The sequence below is a fragment of the Crocodylus siamensis genome, chromosome 11, assembly GCF_052110815.1.
Source record: "Crocodylus siamensis isolate JL-2025a chromosome 11, ASM5211081v1, whole genome shotgun sequence".
NCBI classification, from domain to species: domain Eukaryota; kingdom Metazoa; phylum Chordata; order Crocodylia; family Crocodylidae; genus Crocodylus; species Crocodylus siamensis.
In genome coordinates this window covers 248619-265391 of record NC_143405.1, presented here as the reverse complement: position 1 = coordinate 265391, position 16773 = coordinate 248619, and the positions used below count along the sequence as shown (strand labels likewise).

General features: G+C 45.7%; 1 protein-coding gene across 3 annotated transcripts in view; it reads left to right on the top strand.

Moving 5' to 3' along the window:
* The window catches only part of RALGPS1 (Ral GEF with PH domain and SH3 binding motif 1), a 228681-nt gene that overhangs the window by 167087 nt on the left and 44821 nt on the right, over positions 1 to 16773 (top strand). For all 3 annotated transcript variants that reach the window (XM_090022095.1, XM_090022096.1, XM_090022097.1), the window contains one exon: positions 1028 to 1121. In XM_090022095.1, the coding sequence (XP_089878221.1) occupies positions 1028 to 1121 (94 nt within the window). The remainder of the gene's footprint in view (positions 1 to 1027; positions 1122 to 16773) is intronic.

Below are 16773 nucleotides of genomic sequence, written 5' to 3'. Positions count from 1 at the left end.
TGCCCCCGCATATATCTGGATTGGGCCAAGATGCTCCACATCCCCACCCCTTCCACATGTCCCAGGCCCATGCCACTGCCCCCCTACCCTCCCCCAGTAGATGGATTAGGGATGGGCGGCACACCCCTTCACAGCTGCATCGGGCCTCGCCTCGCCAACCCCATGTACTAGATGGGGCCCACCAGCCAGATCTGGCCCATCGACAGACTGGGACCTTCCATCCAGCCTGCAGAGCAAAAATGTTGAGACATATGGGAACGAGTTATTAGTTTGAGTGTTATATACTTGGAATATATTGGCAATGTTCAGACTGCACTTATTATTATATGGTGTTTTTAATATCTTGAGTGATAAAAGAATGTGTTGTAGCTTTCATAGTTTCATAGTTGGTCAGGTCGGAAGGGGCCTGAGCAGATCATCACGTCTGACCCCCTGCCATGGCAGGAAAGAGTACTGGGGTCAAATGACCCCAGCAAGGTGTTCATCTAACCTCCTCTTGAAAACCTCCAGGGTAGGAGCCAGTACCACTTCGCTTGGAAGTCGGTTTCAGATCCTAACCGCCCTGACCGTGAAGTAGCGCCTCCTGATGCCTTTCCTGGTTCTCTTGTCTGCTCCAGTGGCCTCTGCTATTTCTGTACATTCATTTTGTAATGCCTTCCTTCAAATAATTGGATTAAAATAAATTACCACAAACTCCTTTCTGTAATCTCCTAAATAATGGGTTCCTTGAAAAATGCAAGAGCAGGGTCTGAGCTAGGCTCCTTTAGGTTTGCTGCTCCTGGCTGAGGTCTGCAGCTGAATCTCAGCTACGGACTGAGGAATAATCAAGTTGATATGTGATCAAATCCCTGACGTTCTCAGACTGTCTAACAGAATAATATTCCTAGACACTTTTTCCCTGGGGGGGTTGGAGTTCTCATTTTGCTTCTGTTAATATAGTCAAGAGAATTAGAGGAAACCAGAGAAGAATTGCTTTTATTTCTTTAAGTTGTAGAAATTCATCCTGGCCATTTTTTATACCCTGTAGATCACCTCACAACATTACCCCATGTGCAAAAGTATTTAAAGTCTGTTCGCTACATTGAAGAACTTCAGAAGTTTGTTGAAGATGACAACTACAAGTAAGTACCTCCTCTTTCTCTGCCTCTAGACAATTTAATAGAAAGATGGCCTGGCTGTTAGTTCTGAGTAGGAGTCTCATAGAAAATCTCTGGCAAAAATGTAAGTATATTTTCAACCTTTTTAAACAGAGTTAATATCGTCAAGGCCTGAGCAAAACCCCAGCTGGATGTTATCCTCATGACTCTCGTGTCATTCCAGAATGAGACCTCTGCAAAAGTTAAAGGCAAAAACTAATAAAAGTCTCATTTGTTTCATTGCACTATAGCGCTCCTTAGAGAATAATACTCAGGAACCCTGAAACTGGTGTTTCTATTGGAACGCTGCACGACTCAGGTTAAATTACCTGATGCTACTAGAATAGCGTGAACCATTTTTAAATGCAAATGAATAATTATGCTAGGCTGACACACCATCACTGATTCTGATTTTGTCAGACTTCAGCTAAACCTAAAGCAACACTTACGGTGATGTCGAGAGCAAACCTGGTCACCAGCCTCAAAGCGACGTACAGCATGCAGGAAAACACTTTGGTGTTCCAGAGGAGACATAAGAGAATCATGGTAGAACAGCCATCCTGACCAGAGCACATGTATTGAAGGGTTTGTGTTTGTTCAAGAAAGACAGAAATTAAAGTGAAGGTGATTGCAGGAGAATTTTACCTTTTTGATACAGTAGAGTGTAAAGAAGTAAGCTAGGGTAGCATGGAGAGAGCAGAATTGAGTCAGCTACTTCCAGGAATGATGGTCAGAGAGGTTCTCTGGGTTACAGCTGAGTCAGCAGTAGCCTCCTGGGGTTGGATTTGGAGATGGACAGAGATCTTGGTAATGTTACCAAAGAGAATAAAAAGTACTAAGTGAACTGTGTCATTATGGGAGACTAACTTCCCAGCACTAGAGAACAAAAACTGTTAAAAATAGTGGGGCACATGTACTCCTAGAGTTAGGAATCAACAACTTTCTTCACCAAATAGATGGTAAGCTAACAAGAGATTATTCTGTTTTGGTGTTAGGCTGGAAAAGTAGTGTCTTTTTAGAATAGGTTATGGAGAGCGGATGCATCTACACGTGCACTTTACTGTGGAGTCAACTAATTAGTTCTGCAGTAAAGCATCACAGTCTATACTTGCACTGGTATTAGGGTACAGTAAATTAAATAACTGTGCTGTAAGATAATACTGTTGAGCACAAGTTCTGTCCTATGGCAGAGTAATTATGTGCACTGAAACACGCCAGTAGACAGTGACAGGGGCTGGCTGGGCCTCAGGGATGTTAAAGTGTGGGGGCTGCCTGCCACCTAGCTCCACGCTTTAGCACCCTCATGCCCCAGCCAGCCCCTCCACCATCCAACGCCGCTGCCTGGAGCCTGGGGCTGACCCTCTAAATCCCCTGCTCAAACTAGTGCAGTCCCAAGCACGCGTGCAGTTGCAACAACTGGGAGCAGCAACCTTGACTCTGGTACAGACTGCGCCGGAGCTTATCACATTGCTTTAATGGCACATGTGGTTGCACCCAGAATAGGCCTTCTAGAACCGGCGGTAGGCAGACAGATTTGAAGACAGTTAATTACCCTTTCTTGTCTACTTCCAAACATCACATCAAGTTGTGAAAGCTGTTCTGTTCAACTTCAGTTTAGACCAGTGCAAATATACTACTGTTCCTCAGGCAAAAACAGTAACTGAAATGAGGCAATTGTGATAAACTCTGGGATAATTAATAATGTAGTGTGGAGCCACGTAGGACATGAACGTGTTTGGAATTTTACTCTGCTTTAGCTGAGAAAATTATTCTAGAGGAGATAGCATGCAGAGCAGATGTTCTTCTGGAAGTGATACCAGAGCTGCATTGAGCGTGTCAGACAGACTTCAACTGGAGGGACTAGCTCTCATAATTTGTCCTGTTGCTTAGGTAAGCCTCTAGCAAAGGAAGCCAAGGCAGTGTCAGCCTGTTCACTGCAGAGGATCATCCTTGTCTGTGGTTTTGACAAGTTTATATTTTTGGATCAGACTGAAAGCAGATTGTAGGAACACTGTTTTTATACCAGAACCCTGTTCCATGTATTGCACTGTCTTCCAAACGGAAAAAATGTATCTACAGAATTTTTTTCTGAACCGCAACTTATCTGCTACAGAAACTGAATTTGTACCAGAGTACTCATGGTGGAACATGTGTGCATTTCCATCTTTCTCCCTCCCTGTATTATAGTTACTCTGCAGAGTGTGAGAGATTTTCACACTGAACATTTGTACATTGTGCTGCCTTGTAAAAGAAAAGTGCAGTCTGAGCTTTGCATTACAATCTGCCTTTCAGATCTTTGTTGCATCTTAGGGTTTAAAAAGCAGGAATTTTATTTACTTGTTTCTCATATGTTTGCATACTTCATTAAATGAAGGCATGAAGAGCACAGTAGGGAAAAGGTGAATGGTTGTTATTAGTGGTCTTTACAACTTCTGGACTAAATGCCAAGAGACTGAAAACACTGCTTAATTTTAATTCTTGGACAGACTTTCCTGTTCATGCAACAATGTTAAAAAGATATAGACGGTAGTTTTTCATTAGTTTCAATATCTTTGTAAAAAAGGAACAAAACAAATGGTCCTTATAAATATTTAGTACCATGACATAATACTTGGAAGAATTACAAGTCATGAGTAATTCCAATTTAAATTTTTTGAAATTTATTTTAATCCCAACAGAGGTTTCCTCACAACATTGAGAGGTGTTTATGTGTATTTTTAGGGGGCATTCAATCCTTTTCCCTTGGTCTGGATACCTGGGAAAGTACATTCTTTGAGCAGATCTTTTTTTGCTTTTTTTCTTTCTAAGCCAGAGCATGTCTAGGGATAGATTCACTAAATACAGAGAGAACCTTAAGAATGAAAGGAAACCAGGGCAGAACCTGATACCTAATGTCGTAATGATGTCTGTAGTTTCTTGGAGCTGCTCATGGGGAATTCAGTCCTTGTGCTGCCATGTGTGTTTCTTCCAAAACGAAGTCTTACCTCAAGGTGATTTGTCTTCATCCAAAATCTAGCCCATGTTAGTCCTTAAAGTTCAGTCTTTTCTTTCTCTGAATTTGAAGACAGGTTATGGACTTCTTCATAGAAATTTCACTCAACATATTCCAACATGTTCCTCCTCCATAGATCTTAGGTTTCCTGTTCATTTCTGCTTCCATGCCAGCAAGAACTGTGGGCATTTATAGACCTGCTTTGGGAGATGACGGGGCACCTTAATTAGTGCAGTTCTTGCTGCGCCAATTTAAAGTACTTGGAGCATCATGTGTATCAGCATCCCCGTGCTGAAAAATGGCGGTGGGATGCTTTGAACTAAAGCTTATTGAATGAGCTTTAGTTTAAAGCACCCCACTAATGTTTTTCAGTGCAGGGACACTGGTACACACGACACTGGAGTCTGCTGGAGCACAGTAATTGCCACGCTCCAGCAGACTCAATTAAATGGGTCTGCTCCGATGCACTGTAATTACAGTGCATCGGAGCAGCCTCCCTGCACGTGTATAGGCATCCTGTGGGTTCTGAGAAGGCCATGGGAATTCAGTCTTTGCAGAGTAAAAACCTTCTCTCTCAGTCTCTAGTAATGTTTCTTGCAGAGCAAAGAGCAGCATTAGCAGACTGAGGAGGGAGCAACATTGATCTTTGGCAGGAAAGGTGGGATTAGCTCAGTAGCAAGCCTTGAGAGACAGAAAATTGCCCTAAAATACATGGGCAGGATCCCAGCATGCACACTTTCCCAGACCAGGACCAGGGCAGGAAAATCATGCATCTACTTCACGCAAATATATTGTATCAGTTGAGAGGTTTGGTTTTAGTTTCTACTTGCGGGAAGGTGAAGACTGTACACAAAACCTTTGCTGTTGTGTCATCTCCTGAATACAAAGGGATCATTACTTCATAAGCCCAGACATCTCTGTCAGCAGGTGGAAAAACTGGTGCTCTTGCTGGTGAGACAGCACCAAAGATAGAAAAGGGGCTGGAGACAACAGATGTGCTCCTAGGATTGTAGCTTTTCATTGCTGCATACAGCTAATCGCTGGCAACCCCCAGGTTGCTCGTCTCCCATAGGTCACAGGAAGAATCTCAGAAGTCAGGAAGCAGGAAACCATGTGCAGCCTTTCCCTTGCTGGAACACGGTGATGTTCCAGAAAAGCATCCAGTCTTGACTGGAAGACATCAAGTCCTGGAGAAGCCATCATTTGCCTTCACGGGTTGTTCAAACAGTAGAGAGCACTGGCACTGTTAACCCCCCCCATCTTTTTTCTAACTGTAAGTGGTCTGGTTTCAGTTTCCAGCCCCTGGTTCTTTGTACGGCTCTCTCCTCGAGATATGAGTCCTTTGGCACATGCTGTTCTATCCCCGTGAATGTAATTAACACTGCAATGAAGAAACTTCTTGATCATCTTTTTTTAAATAAGCAAAACACATTGAGTTTTTAGTATCTGGCAGTTCCTCAACATCCTTTCTAAAATGTGTGAACTCAAAGTAGTATTCTGGTACTGGTCATGTAAATGGCAAGAACAGAGGCAGAATTGTCTCCCTTCTCCCACTAGCTGGGTCCTCCGTTTTTACCTCCAAGGACCATAGGAACTTTTTGCCACAGCATCACACTTGATGTTCGTGTTCAGTTGCAGTTCCCCATAACAACCGTATCTCATCAAAGGATGACATTGGAGTAGTTGGCATGGCATTTATTCCATAAAGTCATGTTTGCTGGTGTAAATTGTATTCCTGTAATTTATTTTTGTGTCAAGTGACTCCTGTATCAGATTTTTCTGCTCAGTTGTTTGGGATTAATGTTCAGCCTAGAGGCATCTAGTTATCTATTGACCCTACATCCACACTTGCCACGTCTTCTGAAATTTCCCCAGTGTTCAAGGTTTTTTAAAAATTAAAATTGCTGGCCATAGATTTTCTCAGGTAACTCTCTTAGGCCTCTAAGTGCAAGTTATCCAAGCCTGCTGGGTTAAAAATCCTAGTGGTTAATCCATGTGTGGCCCTTGTAGATGAAATAGTAACATTTATCTTGGCTTAGTGAAAATGACTCTTAGTTACCGGCTCTGTAGATTTGCACTGGTATGTTGTCACAATGGATAACATTTCCATTTAGTTCATTCAAAATTGATTCTTCGTGGTGTTTGTGCAGTAGCAGTGCAGTTCATTCGGAGGGTGTGCATGGACTTGCTAACAGGGGTGACCAAGACCTGGCTGTGGGGCCCTGCCATCAGGCCTGCAGGGCTTTGTACAGGCCTAGAAATTGAGTGGTATGGCAAGCACTGGCAGTGTGAATTGCTGCAGCTTCGGGAGCCACAGCCATGAACGCTGCCACTGCTTATCTTGCCACCACATTTCTGGCCCCGTGGGGGAGCTGCCCATGCCACCTCAGAGTGCAGAGCTGTATCACGTGGCCGGCAGGCACAGGAACTGGGTGGCAGGAGGAGCAGAAGCTGCCATGACTCCAGAAGGTGCAACAGGTAATGCTGTGGTCACCAAACCCAGCCCTGTAGGCCGGATAATGTGGCTCCGATCCCTGGATCTTGCCTGTGGACTGGCCCCGAGCCTCTCACCTAGCCCGTGGATCCAGGTGGCATGCATACCGCAAGTGCGCAGCGTGGAGTGGGGAGTCTCTCTTCTCTTGGTGACTGACAGCGCGGTCCTGCTTTTCTGCATCCAGGCTGAGAGCCTGCTGGCACGCCAGACTATGGATCTTGTCTCCCTGAAAGGGCATTTCTGGTCAGTCATGATATATTCCCCTGCCCCATCAGGGGCTGCCTTGTTGAAAGGTTGCAGTTCTGTTCACTCCTGTCTTCCCTGAGCTATCTCTGCTACTCAGCTGTGGGAAAAGTGTCCGGTTTTTTTTTCTTCCTTTCTTCTCATCCCATTCCTGTGTCCCTTGAAATCATTTTAAATGGGACTCAAACTACAATAGATCTTTAGAGAGAGCTTGGAAGACAAATAGAGCTAGATGCAAGTTCTGTGCATTACTGCTGCTGTTAGCTTTGCATGCTGCTAATGTTTCCTGTACTATATGAGATATCTTTAAGCAGCTATCCTGTCATGCAAGACATAGTCCATATGCCATTAGGAGATCTTCAGTTTTCTCTCTCCATATGCTGAGTGTCCCTGAACAGCTGCAGAACAAATCACTGGCTACTGCCTGGGTAAACCAGTACAGCTTTTGAAATGCTGCTGACCTTAAAACACTTGTTTCTCTCAATTTCTTGTGTCCTTTAGCTCCCAGCTGAATTCTATGTTTGCAGAGCTTAAAATGTGAACATGCTTTTGAGCCCTTGCTGGACTGAATAGTATTGGAAGGGACCGTCATAGTCCTGGAGGGTCCTGCCTCTTTCATATCTGCTTTACCAAAAGTGAGTCTAAGCTTCCTCACATCTGCCACTAAGCACAGAGCATTTCTGAGTTTTTTCAGTGTGCAGAGCTAGGCACATTATTGCAACTGGGCCTCAACATCTGCGTTACCACCAAGAATCTTTATCCCTTCCCCCCAAGAAACTACCTTAGTTTTCAACCTGTTGTAGTGACCAGAAAGCTGGGTATAACAACACACACCCGTAGAACTGTCCAGTCCCTGTCTGCATAACGATGGGTGGGGAATTATGAGCTTTGTACCATTGGTGCCATGGAGAAAGGGTTGCTTGCCCAGATTTAATGCAGGCTGGTGGCACTAAATTACTAGCAGGGACAGACAAATAGCTGCCCTCTCTCCCTGTGGGCCATGGACAGGATAACCATCCTCCTCAGCCTCCCAGCAGTCCCCCAGGGCCATTGACCAGGCTTCTGTCCTCAAGAAATCACCTTCCCTTGATTTCTGTGACTTGTTCCTTTCATGATTCTTGTGCTGTCTGTCTCTGATTGCTCCTTCAGTGTGTCGTTTGGAGGACGCCCCTCATTCTGCCTCCAACTCTTGGGCTGGCCCCTTCTCTTCTACCTGTGCACCTTGCCTTTGCAAACACAGAGCCTGCTGCAGTCACTGTGCTGATGCTGGCTGCTGCACTCCAGACCTGTAAAAGGGAATGGTTTTCCTGAAAGTCCTCCTCATTCTCTGTGTTCATTGCTGTGGACAGCACCATTGGCTTCATCAGCTGGGTGTCCTCCACAACTCAGCCTGTTCTTTAGATCTGCCCATACAGACTGTGCCTACGTGTCACAGTGTTTTCCCATTGAACATTTTTGGGATACAGCTTTTCCTGTCCACCAGCATTATTAAGACTCTTCATCTTGCTTCTCAGTTACTACAACATCCTCTTCTCTGGCCTTGACAACTCACCTTCTGTCTCATTCATATCCATCCAGAATGCTGCTGCAAAAATTGCTATCCCGGCTCATCTTTTGATCCAGTCTCCCCTTTTTGTGCATGCCTCCACTGGCTCTTTTTTCTCCATTACTTCAAACCCTAGTTTGCACCTTCAGTGACCTTCACAGCTTGTCTCTTTCCTACATCTTGTATCAATCACCTCTCTTATTCAGCTGCCTCCAACACCTGTGTGTGCAGTCATGAGTGTTACTTGCTGCAGAGTTAAAGGGGAAAACACCCAGGAACCAAAACAGCGGTGAAGACAAGCCAGTCCCCACTACACTCCTTCAAAGTGGCTAAGTTGTCAATGACTGAGTCGACTTGGGAAAAAAACTACCTTACTGAGACCCATCCATGATTGAGTGGGTTATTCTTGCCAGCGCTGAAAGGAGAGACATCACAGGGAACAGTAGAACACTGGGAAATCTTGAGGGCCCTGGAAGAGGAAGAGATGTTGTGTGAGCTAGGAGCGAGTGACAGAGGGGCACAAACACTGCCAGAGCTGGCTGGGCTGAGGGCTGGCATGGATTTAGGCACCTTAAGTATAAAGTTGCAGTCCAGGAAATTCCCAGTAGCTGCCACTGCACTCTGGTAGCACCTGAACTCTGTCGGCACCCCAGCTTCAGTCCTTAAAGCTTCCCAACTGCCTGAGAGTTGTGTTTCGGCGTATGTCCAGAGGCCCTCAGTTTGGATAGGCCTGAGCAGTCTGGCAGCTGTCTTGTGCGTCTCTGCTGGAGTCGCCCGCTGGGCTCGATCCAACAGGCATTCTCACCACACACCGGATTCACGCGGGCAGTGCAAGGCTCCTGTGAATTGCCGCTCCATCAGCTGGAGCATAAGGGTGTTCCCCCCCCCGCCCCCTTTCCACAATAGCTTAATGGTTTGAGCACTCGCCATGCAGTGGTGACAGGGGTCCAGTCTTGCCCCCAGCCTTATTCCTGAATCTTAGCCAGTGAAAGGTGGCTGGTTTCCAGCAGCTCCTCCCTAGCTAGCTGGCTATTTTGGCCCCAACCTGAGGCACCTGCCTTTCCCGGGACAGTGCACTATGAGCACCTTGCAGGGTACTGGATCCCACTGCAAGAGACCCAGTGCCCGGTCCTTTGCTAGATCTGGCCCTTGGGCATTTAGAAGCCAAACCATTACCAAAAACCACTGGGCCCTTTGAAGTCACCTTTGAAAATGGGACCTTGCAGACCAGGGCTGCATGCACTACAGACCTCAGGGTGGCGTAGAAGCAAGCCACCCAACCTTATGGCCCATGAGACTTCAATGCTGAGTGAGTATAATGCCTAAATACTCTTAAGAACCAAGCCCAGAAAGTCCACATCCCTGGGTGTGTGCTTCTAATTTCCTTCCTCTCATATACTTGCCAAGGGGGGAAAGAGGACACTACAGGACCCGATTTACCAGCGGTTGCATTCTTATTCTGTTCTGGGATTAAACACTTGCTTGGGTAGGTCCAGGCAGATTCTTGTACTTCTTAAATCTCCTGACTGGCTGTTTCTCTTTGAGCAGCTGCCCTGAAGTGTCCGATTCTGCTTTGCATTCATACCAAAGAGGTATTGATCCCACTTGTGTTTAGGGTTTTGAGTAGCAACCATTGCTGGTTATCTAAGCATTCTTTGTACTGTCTTTGTTTCTGGAAAAAGTAAGAATGCGGTGAGCCTTCGACAAAATAAACAGGAGAAAAAACAGTTTCCACAGCAGGGAACTTCACCCACACAGCGGGTGAAAGAGTCTTGACGGTTCTGGCAGCTTAGGGAAAGGGCCAGAGAAGATGGGGGCCACCAACAACGCTGCGCAGTCCAGAGGGGAGGGGATTCTGCCAGACTTCTGCGGCAGGCTTCCCCTCCCTCGCTGAGTAAATGTGCATCAGCTCTGGCCAGCCGCCAGAAGACAGACAGCACCTGCTTCTTGAGCAGTGGCCTTTCTCTAGAGATCGTAGAGGCCCAACACAGGAAGTGCCATGTTCCCCACTTTACAGATGGGGATGCTGAGGTTCAGGGCAGTGAAGGGAGGTGCCCTGGCTTGCCTGCAGCCCAGGGGCAGAGCCAGTAGATCCTGACTTCCTGAGCCCTGTACCAGTGCTCTGTCGGCTCGTGCCGCTTTTCCTCCCCCGACTCATCTCCTGTAGAGCCTTGTGTTTAATGCACAGTAATTACTGAAGTCACATCAGCTGGGAGAGATCCCAAGACATGTTCTGCCCAGCGTATTGGTCGTGAGCAAGGCCCATCACAGTTTCGACACCCCAGACAACGTTCCCTCCCTGCTTCCCATCCCACCTGGGCTTTGTCCTGTTTTAGACTGGAAGCGCTGTTGGGTTGGGAGCATATCTTGTCTCTGTCAGCTGCAGCAGAGAGTACCAGTGCTGTGTTAGTATTGTTAGTTATCATTGTCTCCAAAAGAGAGAAAGCATCTGGAAATTAATTAGGCTTTTAGGAATAGGGTTAGGAAGATGGTAGGGTGGTAGAGTTAATGGATATGCTAGGCTAGCCTCACTCGTACTATCACATTAAAACAAACATTCTGTCCCGCTGGACAGTCCTATTGTAAACAGAAAATGATGGCTGTATCTGCATTTCTTTAATCGCTGTCTCAGTTACAAACAGGAATTGTGTGTAGTCATCGTGGTCAAAAACAAGGTGAAATCATTACCCTTTGGCGCACACAATTGATCACAGAAACAGAGCACTGAAAACAATGCGTTTACAAAATGTAATTTAAGGTATTTCTTCCTCCATATCACAGAGATCATCAGTTCATTCCAGCTTTCTTTCACTCACTGAAGGATCTTAGACTATTCATTGTAACATTGGTGTATTGTTATAATAGGTGCCACTGTGGTAGCTTGCAAATGGAAAGCAAAATAGCTTGCCTTTAGAAACAACAAAGACCATCAAATCCAAACCGAAAACTTTTCATAGTTCTGAAAAATTAAAATTTTAGCCAGACTTTTTTCCTTCCAGAAAGTAACATCCCATAGTTCTCAGTGTCTTCCTAGAAGCTATAGTTGTTTTAAAAAACCCAGAACAGCCCCAACAATGCACCCTAGACAGGGATGAAAGTATCATTAAAGTTAGCAGGAAAACTCAGTGAGCCCATTTTTATTTAAGCATGACACTTTAGGATGGAAATTTGGATCTTGACTTAAATGGGAAGGGACACAATTAATTTAAAAACCATACTCTTTTGATTGATGTTTGTACCTATCGTTGTTATGAGTATCAGCTAAGATAACTTTACATGGAGAGGACAGAAAGCATGTGTCATTTTGACAGCAGTCTGATAGACTCACAGGGTTGGAAAGAGTGTTGACAGCTCTCTAGTCCACCCCCCTAGTCATTCTTGCTTTTGTTTACCTGAGTTGCTCTCAGCAACAGAGAAGAGAATATGTTTAAAAATAGGAAAATATTATTGTAAAACCACAAAAATTAGCAGTCATGCTACTTTAAACAACTAATTCATTTTTAAAATAGACTAGGATTTCAAGTTGACTGTTTCCCCTTAAATTCTGTTTAAACAGAAATCATTTGGGAAATAAACAACAGAGTGTACTGTTTAAGGTTTCAGCAGAATATTGCATTGCTTGTCCTTTGCCAGATGTTGACAAAAAGCCTCCAGATGCTGTCTGTGAGTGAATGCTCCTGCACCCTGTTGCACAGTCCCTCAAAACACCCTTCAAACACCATGGCCAGAACCAAGCATGAAATAGCTTGTTCAGTCTCTTCATGCTTTCTTGAAACAACCATCTTCTGCCTTTAAAAGGCCCTGATTCAGCAAGGTATTTAAATACGTATTTAACTTTAAGCGCCTGCTTAAATGGATTACTATTCAGCAAAGCACTTAGGCCCTGATTCAGCAAAGCACTTAAGTATGTGATTAAAAAGTGCCTATGTGCTTCCTTCACAAATTTCTCACTACTCCCTAGAGTTATTCCTTTGACAAACTAACAAAATGTTGTACTGTTACTGCTATGTGCTGCTTTTGTAGTGCTACCGTCCAGGAGCTGGAGTCTGCTTGCTTTGCTGTAGGCATTCAAATTATAATTCAGATCAAACAAGAATCCAAATAGGTTTCCATAGATTTTCATGGAGGAGCCCTGCATTCCTCTAAAGACGAATTTGCCCATGCTAAGAACCTGGAGTCTAGAGCTTAATCTGCCAAAAGAAAAAGGCATTTTTGGGAATGACGAAGATGGTGAAACTGTTTGTGAGTTCTCTCTGTGCTAGTACAGCATATCTGTGCCATCAGCTCAAGTGTGTTTTCTTAAGCTTCCAATACTTCATTTTTGCTTGGAGCACAGAAGTGGTAATTGGAATAAAATTTTGGATTGTGCTCAAGGACCATGATACAATCCCATCCAGCACTTCCAATATTGGATTAGACAACAGCATGAAGAGCATTGTGCTACTGCACAATGCTGGCTAAAGCCAATATGAAGATTATTATTACCATATTTCTCACAGACAACACCCCCACAAACAAGACACACACCTTGTTTTGGGATGGCAGAATGAAGAAAAAAAATTCCCAGAGCCCTTGTGGGCTTATTGTGGCTGAATGTGGAGCTGCAGCCGTAGCTGGGGCACAGTTAAAGCTTGAACTTTGGAACTGCAAGGAGAGGGTGAGAGATGCCGAGTCTGCATCTCCTGCATGCACTGGGGAAGGCAGGACGGCCGCAGCAGAGTCCCTGTACCTCCATCCTGGCATGGAAATCAACTTTCTTGCTGAAAACATCCCTTCTTCCCCAATTTTGGTTGGCTACATTTTTGAGGGAAGGTGTGTGTAGCATGCAAGTAAAGACAGATTATTATTCGCGTTATAGTGGCACCAGGACTTTGAAGACCTTAGTTTGGCAGGTGCTAAATGTAAATGACTCCACAGCTGATTAGTCTCTGGGTTCATTAAGTTATTTCTGTGTCCTGTTTCTGGCCAGGCAAAATAACCCATTACAAGAAAGTATTAAGAGTTGCGTATAGTCTTAAAAACTACCATCTCCTTGTGTAGCAGTTCATTTCCACGCTTTCAGCTATCCTGTGTTTTAAGCATAGTGAGTTAATTGTGGCAGGACTCATGCCTGAATGAAGAGTACCACTAGTGATCATAGTATCATAGGAAAGCAGGGCTAGAAGGGACCTCAGGGGGTCAGTTAATCTCACCCCCTGATCCAGGCAGGATCATCCCAGCTAAGTGTCTGTCCAGTCTGCTCTTGAAAACGTGCAGGGATGGGGATTGCACAACTTCTCCAAGTAGCCTGGTCCAGTGCTTGACCACCCTCGTAGTTAGAAAGTTCTTCTTAATCGCCAGCCTAAATTGCTCCTTGCAGCTTGAGGCCGTTGTTCCTACTCCTGTCCCCTGTAGCCACAGAGAATAGTCTGTCTCCATCCTCTCTGTAATCACCTTTCAGGTATTTGAAAACTGTTGTCAAATCCTCCCACCTCAGTCTTTTCTTCCCCTGACAAAACCCCCTAGTTCTTTTAGCCTGTCCTCATAAGTCATGGTTCCCAGGTCTCTAGTCATTTTCGTTGCTCTCTGCTGGACTCTTTCCAATCTGTCCACATCTTCCTTGATTTGCAGGAGACACTTGTGAAGAAATCCCCCTCTCTCTGCCCCTCCCTTGGGCCAAACTAGGTGACCCCTCTCTTTCCTGGCTTTCTTCTTGGTACAGGCTGGTCAGATAAATTCCTAGGGGGTGGGAGGAGCACTCTCTCCCTCTAGCAGGCGTTTTGAAAGCAGCTAGCAAAGGCTCCATGCTTCTTCTGCATGGAGATTTACTGTAAGTAAAAAAAAAAACCTGGAAACTAGCCTGGAGTTAGGAATTGTGTGTAGGCCAGTCAGTCATCTCTTAAAAGGATCATTGCATCCAATTTCTGTAAAGATTCACGTCTTTATGTTAGCTTAAAGTGTATTCTGACTTCCTTGTGCTACCCCCCTTTCCTCCCTGGATCTCAGTAAAGGTGTCAGGTTACAGCATGCCTTGCTGTGTTACACTGTGGTAAGAGCGAGAGAAGAGGCTTTCCATGCCTTTGCTGGGCCAGTAAAGTGTATCTTTTTATTTTCCCTCAGTTACCTGATACTATCTTTGAATGCTTTGGGCTGAAAGAAGCTCCCAGAAATATTACTGGTGGCAAAGCACCCCCAAGGTTTGCAGGGTCTCTGTGCCCTGAGCTATGCAGAGCCCTACCAGAGACCAATGCCTGGGTGGTGACAGTGATACCCCAGGCTGGGGCTGGGGCCAGGGCCGGGGGCTGCGCTGGCCTCCTCCTGGCAGGGGCTGGGCTGGGGCTGGGCTTGGGATGTGTAGGAGAAGGCGGCAGCAGTGCTGAGAGGAAGGGCTATGGGCAGACTGTGGTGAATTTTGGGGTGGCTGAGCCTACCCCATAGCACCCCCTCCCAGCGCCACTGCCACCTGCCCCGAGCACAGCCCTGGCCCGGCCCAGCCCTCCCCATCGGGAGCAGGACAGCGCAGCCTGTGGCCTCATCCCACAGAGGCAGTACACCCCTGCTCTGTGCACAAATCTGGGGTGTGTGTCCCCCCCGTGCCTCCCCCAGAGGTGCGCACAGTGGCAGGAGCCACCCCTGAACAAGCCGCCTTTGGCTCCACCCCACACCCTACCCTGGCTGGGCAGCGCCTGTCCCTGCCCTAACCCCATTCCCTTCCTCACTGTGGGGGGCCTCAGTCTGCTTCCCCTCTCGTGCCCTTGCCCTTTCCCTTTCCCTCACCCCTTTTCTCCCCCAGAGATTTCAAACTGCTGGGCTGCATATTTGCAGTTGAATCGGATCAGCATCGATCGATACGGCTGGTTAATAATTGGCCGTTGGTATTGTTGAAAAAACCTTTATTGGTGTATCCCTATATGCAGTTATTCCATCCCAATGCAGGACTTTGCATATCTCCTTGTTGAATTTACTCTGATTTCAGACACATTTCTACTGTCTGTCCAGGTCTTTCTGGATCCTAGCCATACACAACTTAGTGTCATATGCAGATTTGCTAAGTGTGCATTCAGTCCCACTTTCCAGTTCATTAATAAACATGTTAAACAACACCAGACCCAGAAAAGACCTCTGGGGAACCCCACTTTATATCTCCTCCCAGATAGACATTGAGCCATTGATGACTATTCACTGAGTACAATGATCCAACCAGTTATGTATCCCCACCCTACAGGGCTTTCACCTCGACTGTATTTATTTAGCTTGTTAATGAGTATGTCATGGGAGGCAGTGTCAAAAGCCTTGCTAAAATCAAATTATATCATATCCACTGCTCTTACTGCATCCACTGAGCTTATCACCTTATCACAGAAGGAAATCAGGTTGTGGGGCATGACATGCTGCTGGCTGTTCCTGATCACTTTGTTCTCCTTTAGGTTCTACACAGTAAATTCCTTGAGGACTTGTTCTGTGACTGGTCTATAATTCCCCAGATCCTCCTTCTAAATTTACCCTTTTCCAATCATCTGAGACCTCACCAAATTCTACAAGTTCTCAGAAAGGATAGCCAATGTCTCTGAAATTACCTCAGCCAGTTGCTTCTGTACCCTAGAGCATCTTTATATGTGCTCCAGGGTAGGGTTGGAGGGGCATTTTAATTAAAGCAGCTCTCCAGAGCCACTCTAATTCAAGCTCCCATAGCATCTTGTACACTCTGCATCCCATGCTTAAAAATGGCAGCAGGGGCACGTTAGCTGAGCTCATTCAACAAGCATTATAAAGCATCCCTGCTGCCACTTGGAAGCGCTAGGATGCTGAATGCATGTGAAACGTGATGCATCGGAGCCTACATCGGGTACACGTATAGAAGCCCCTAGAGTGCCTCCCTCAGTAGCCTAGACTGCAGTGCACTCTGGGGTACTGAAGGGACTGACAGAGGTCTTTCAGAGACATTGGCTATCCTTTTTGAGAACTGCTGACTTGAATGCGTTTCTTTTCTCTAAGTAATCCCTAACCTGTTCTTCCACTACTTTAGGCTGTTTGTCTCCTTCCCTGTCTTTGCTGCCAACTGTTCCCATCATCTGGTAGCTGACCCTGTTTGTGAAGACTGAGGTAAAAAAGGCATTCAATACTTTGGCATTATCCGTAGCTAGATTGTCTTCTACAGTCCATGGGGGCTCAGCTTTCTGTTGTCTTCCTCTTACTTTTTACATCCAAGTAGAATCCCTTCCTATTGCCTTATGGCCCGTGCCAGCTGCCTCTCACTTCATGCCTTGGCCTTCCTAAATTTCTCTCTGCAGCCGGTATGATACTCTTACACGCTCTCCTAGTGCTGTGACCAAGTTTTCACTTTCTGTATGATTCCTTTTTGGGTTTCAGCTCATTGAAGAGA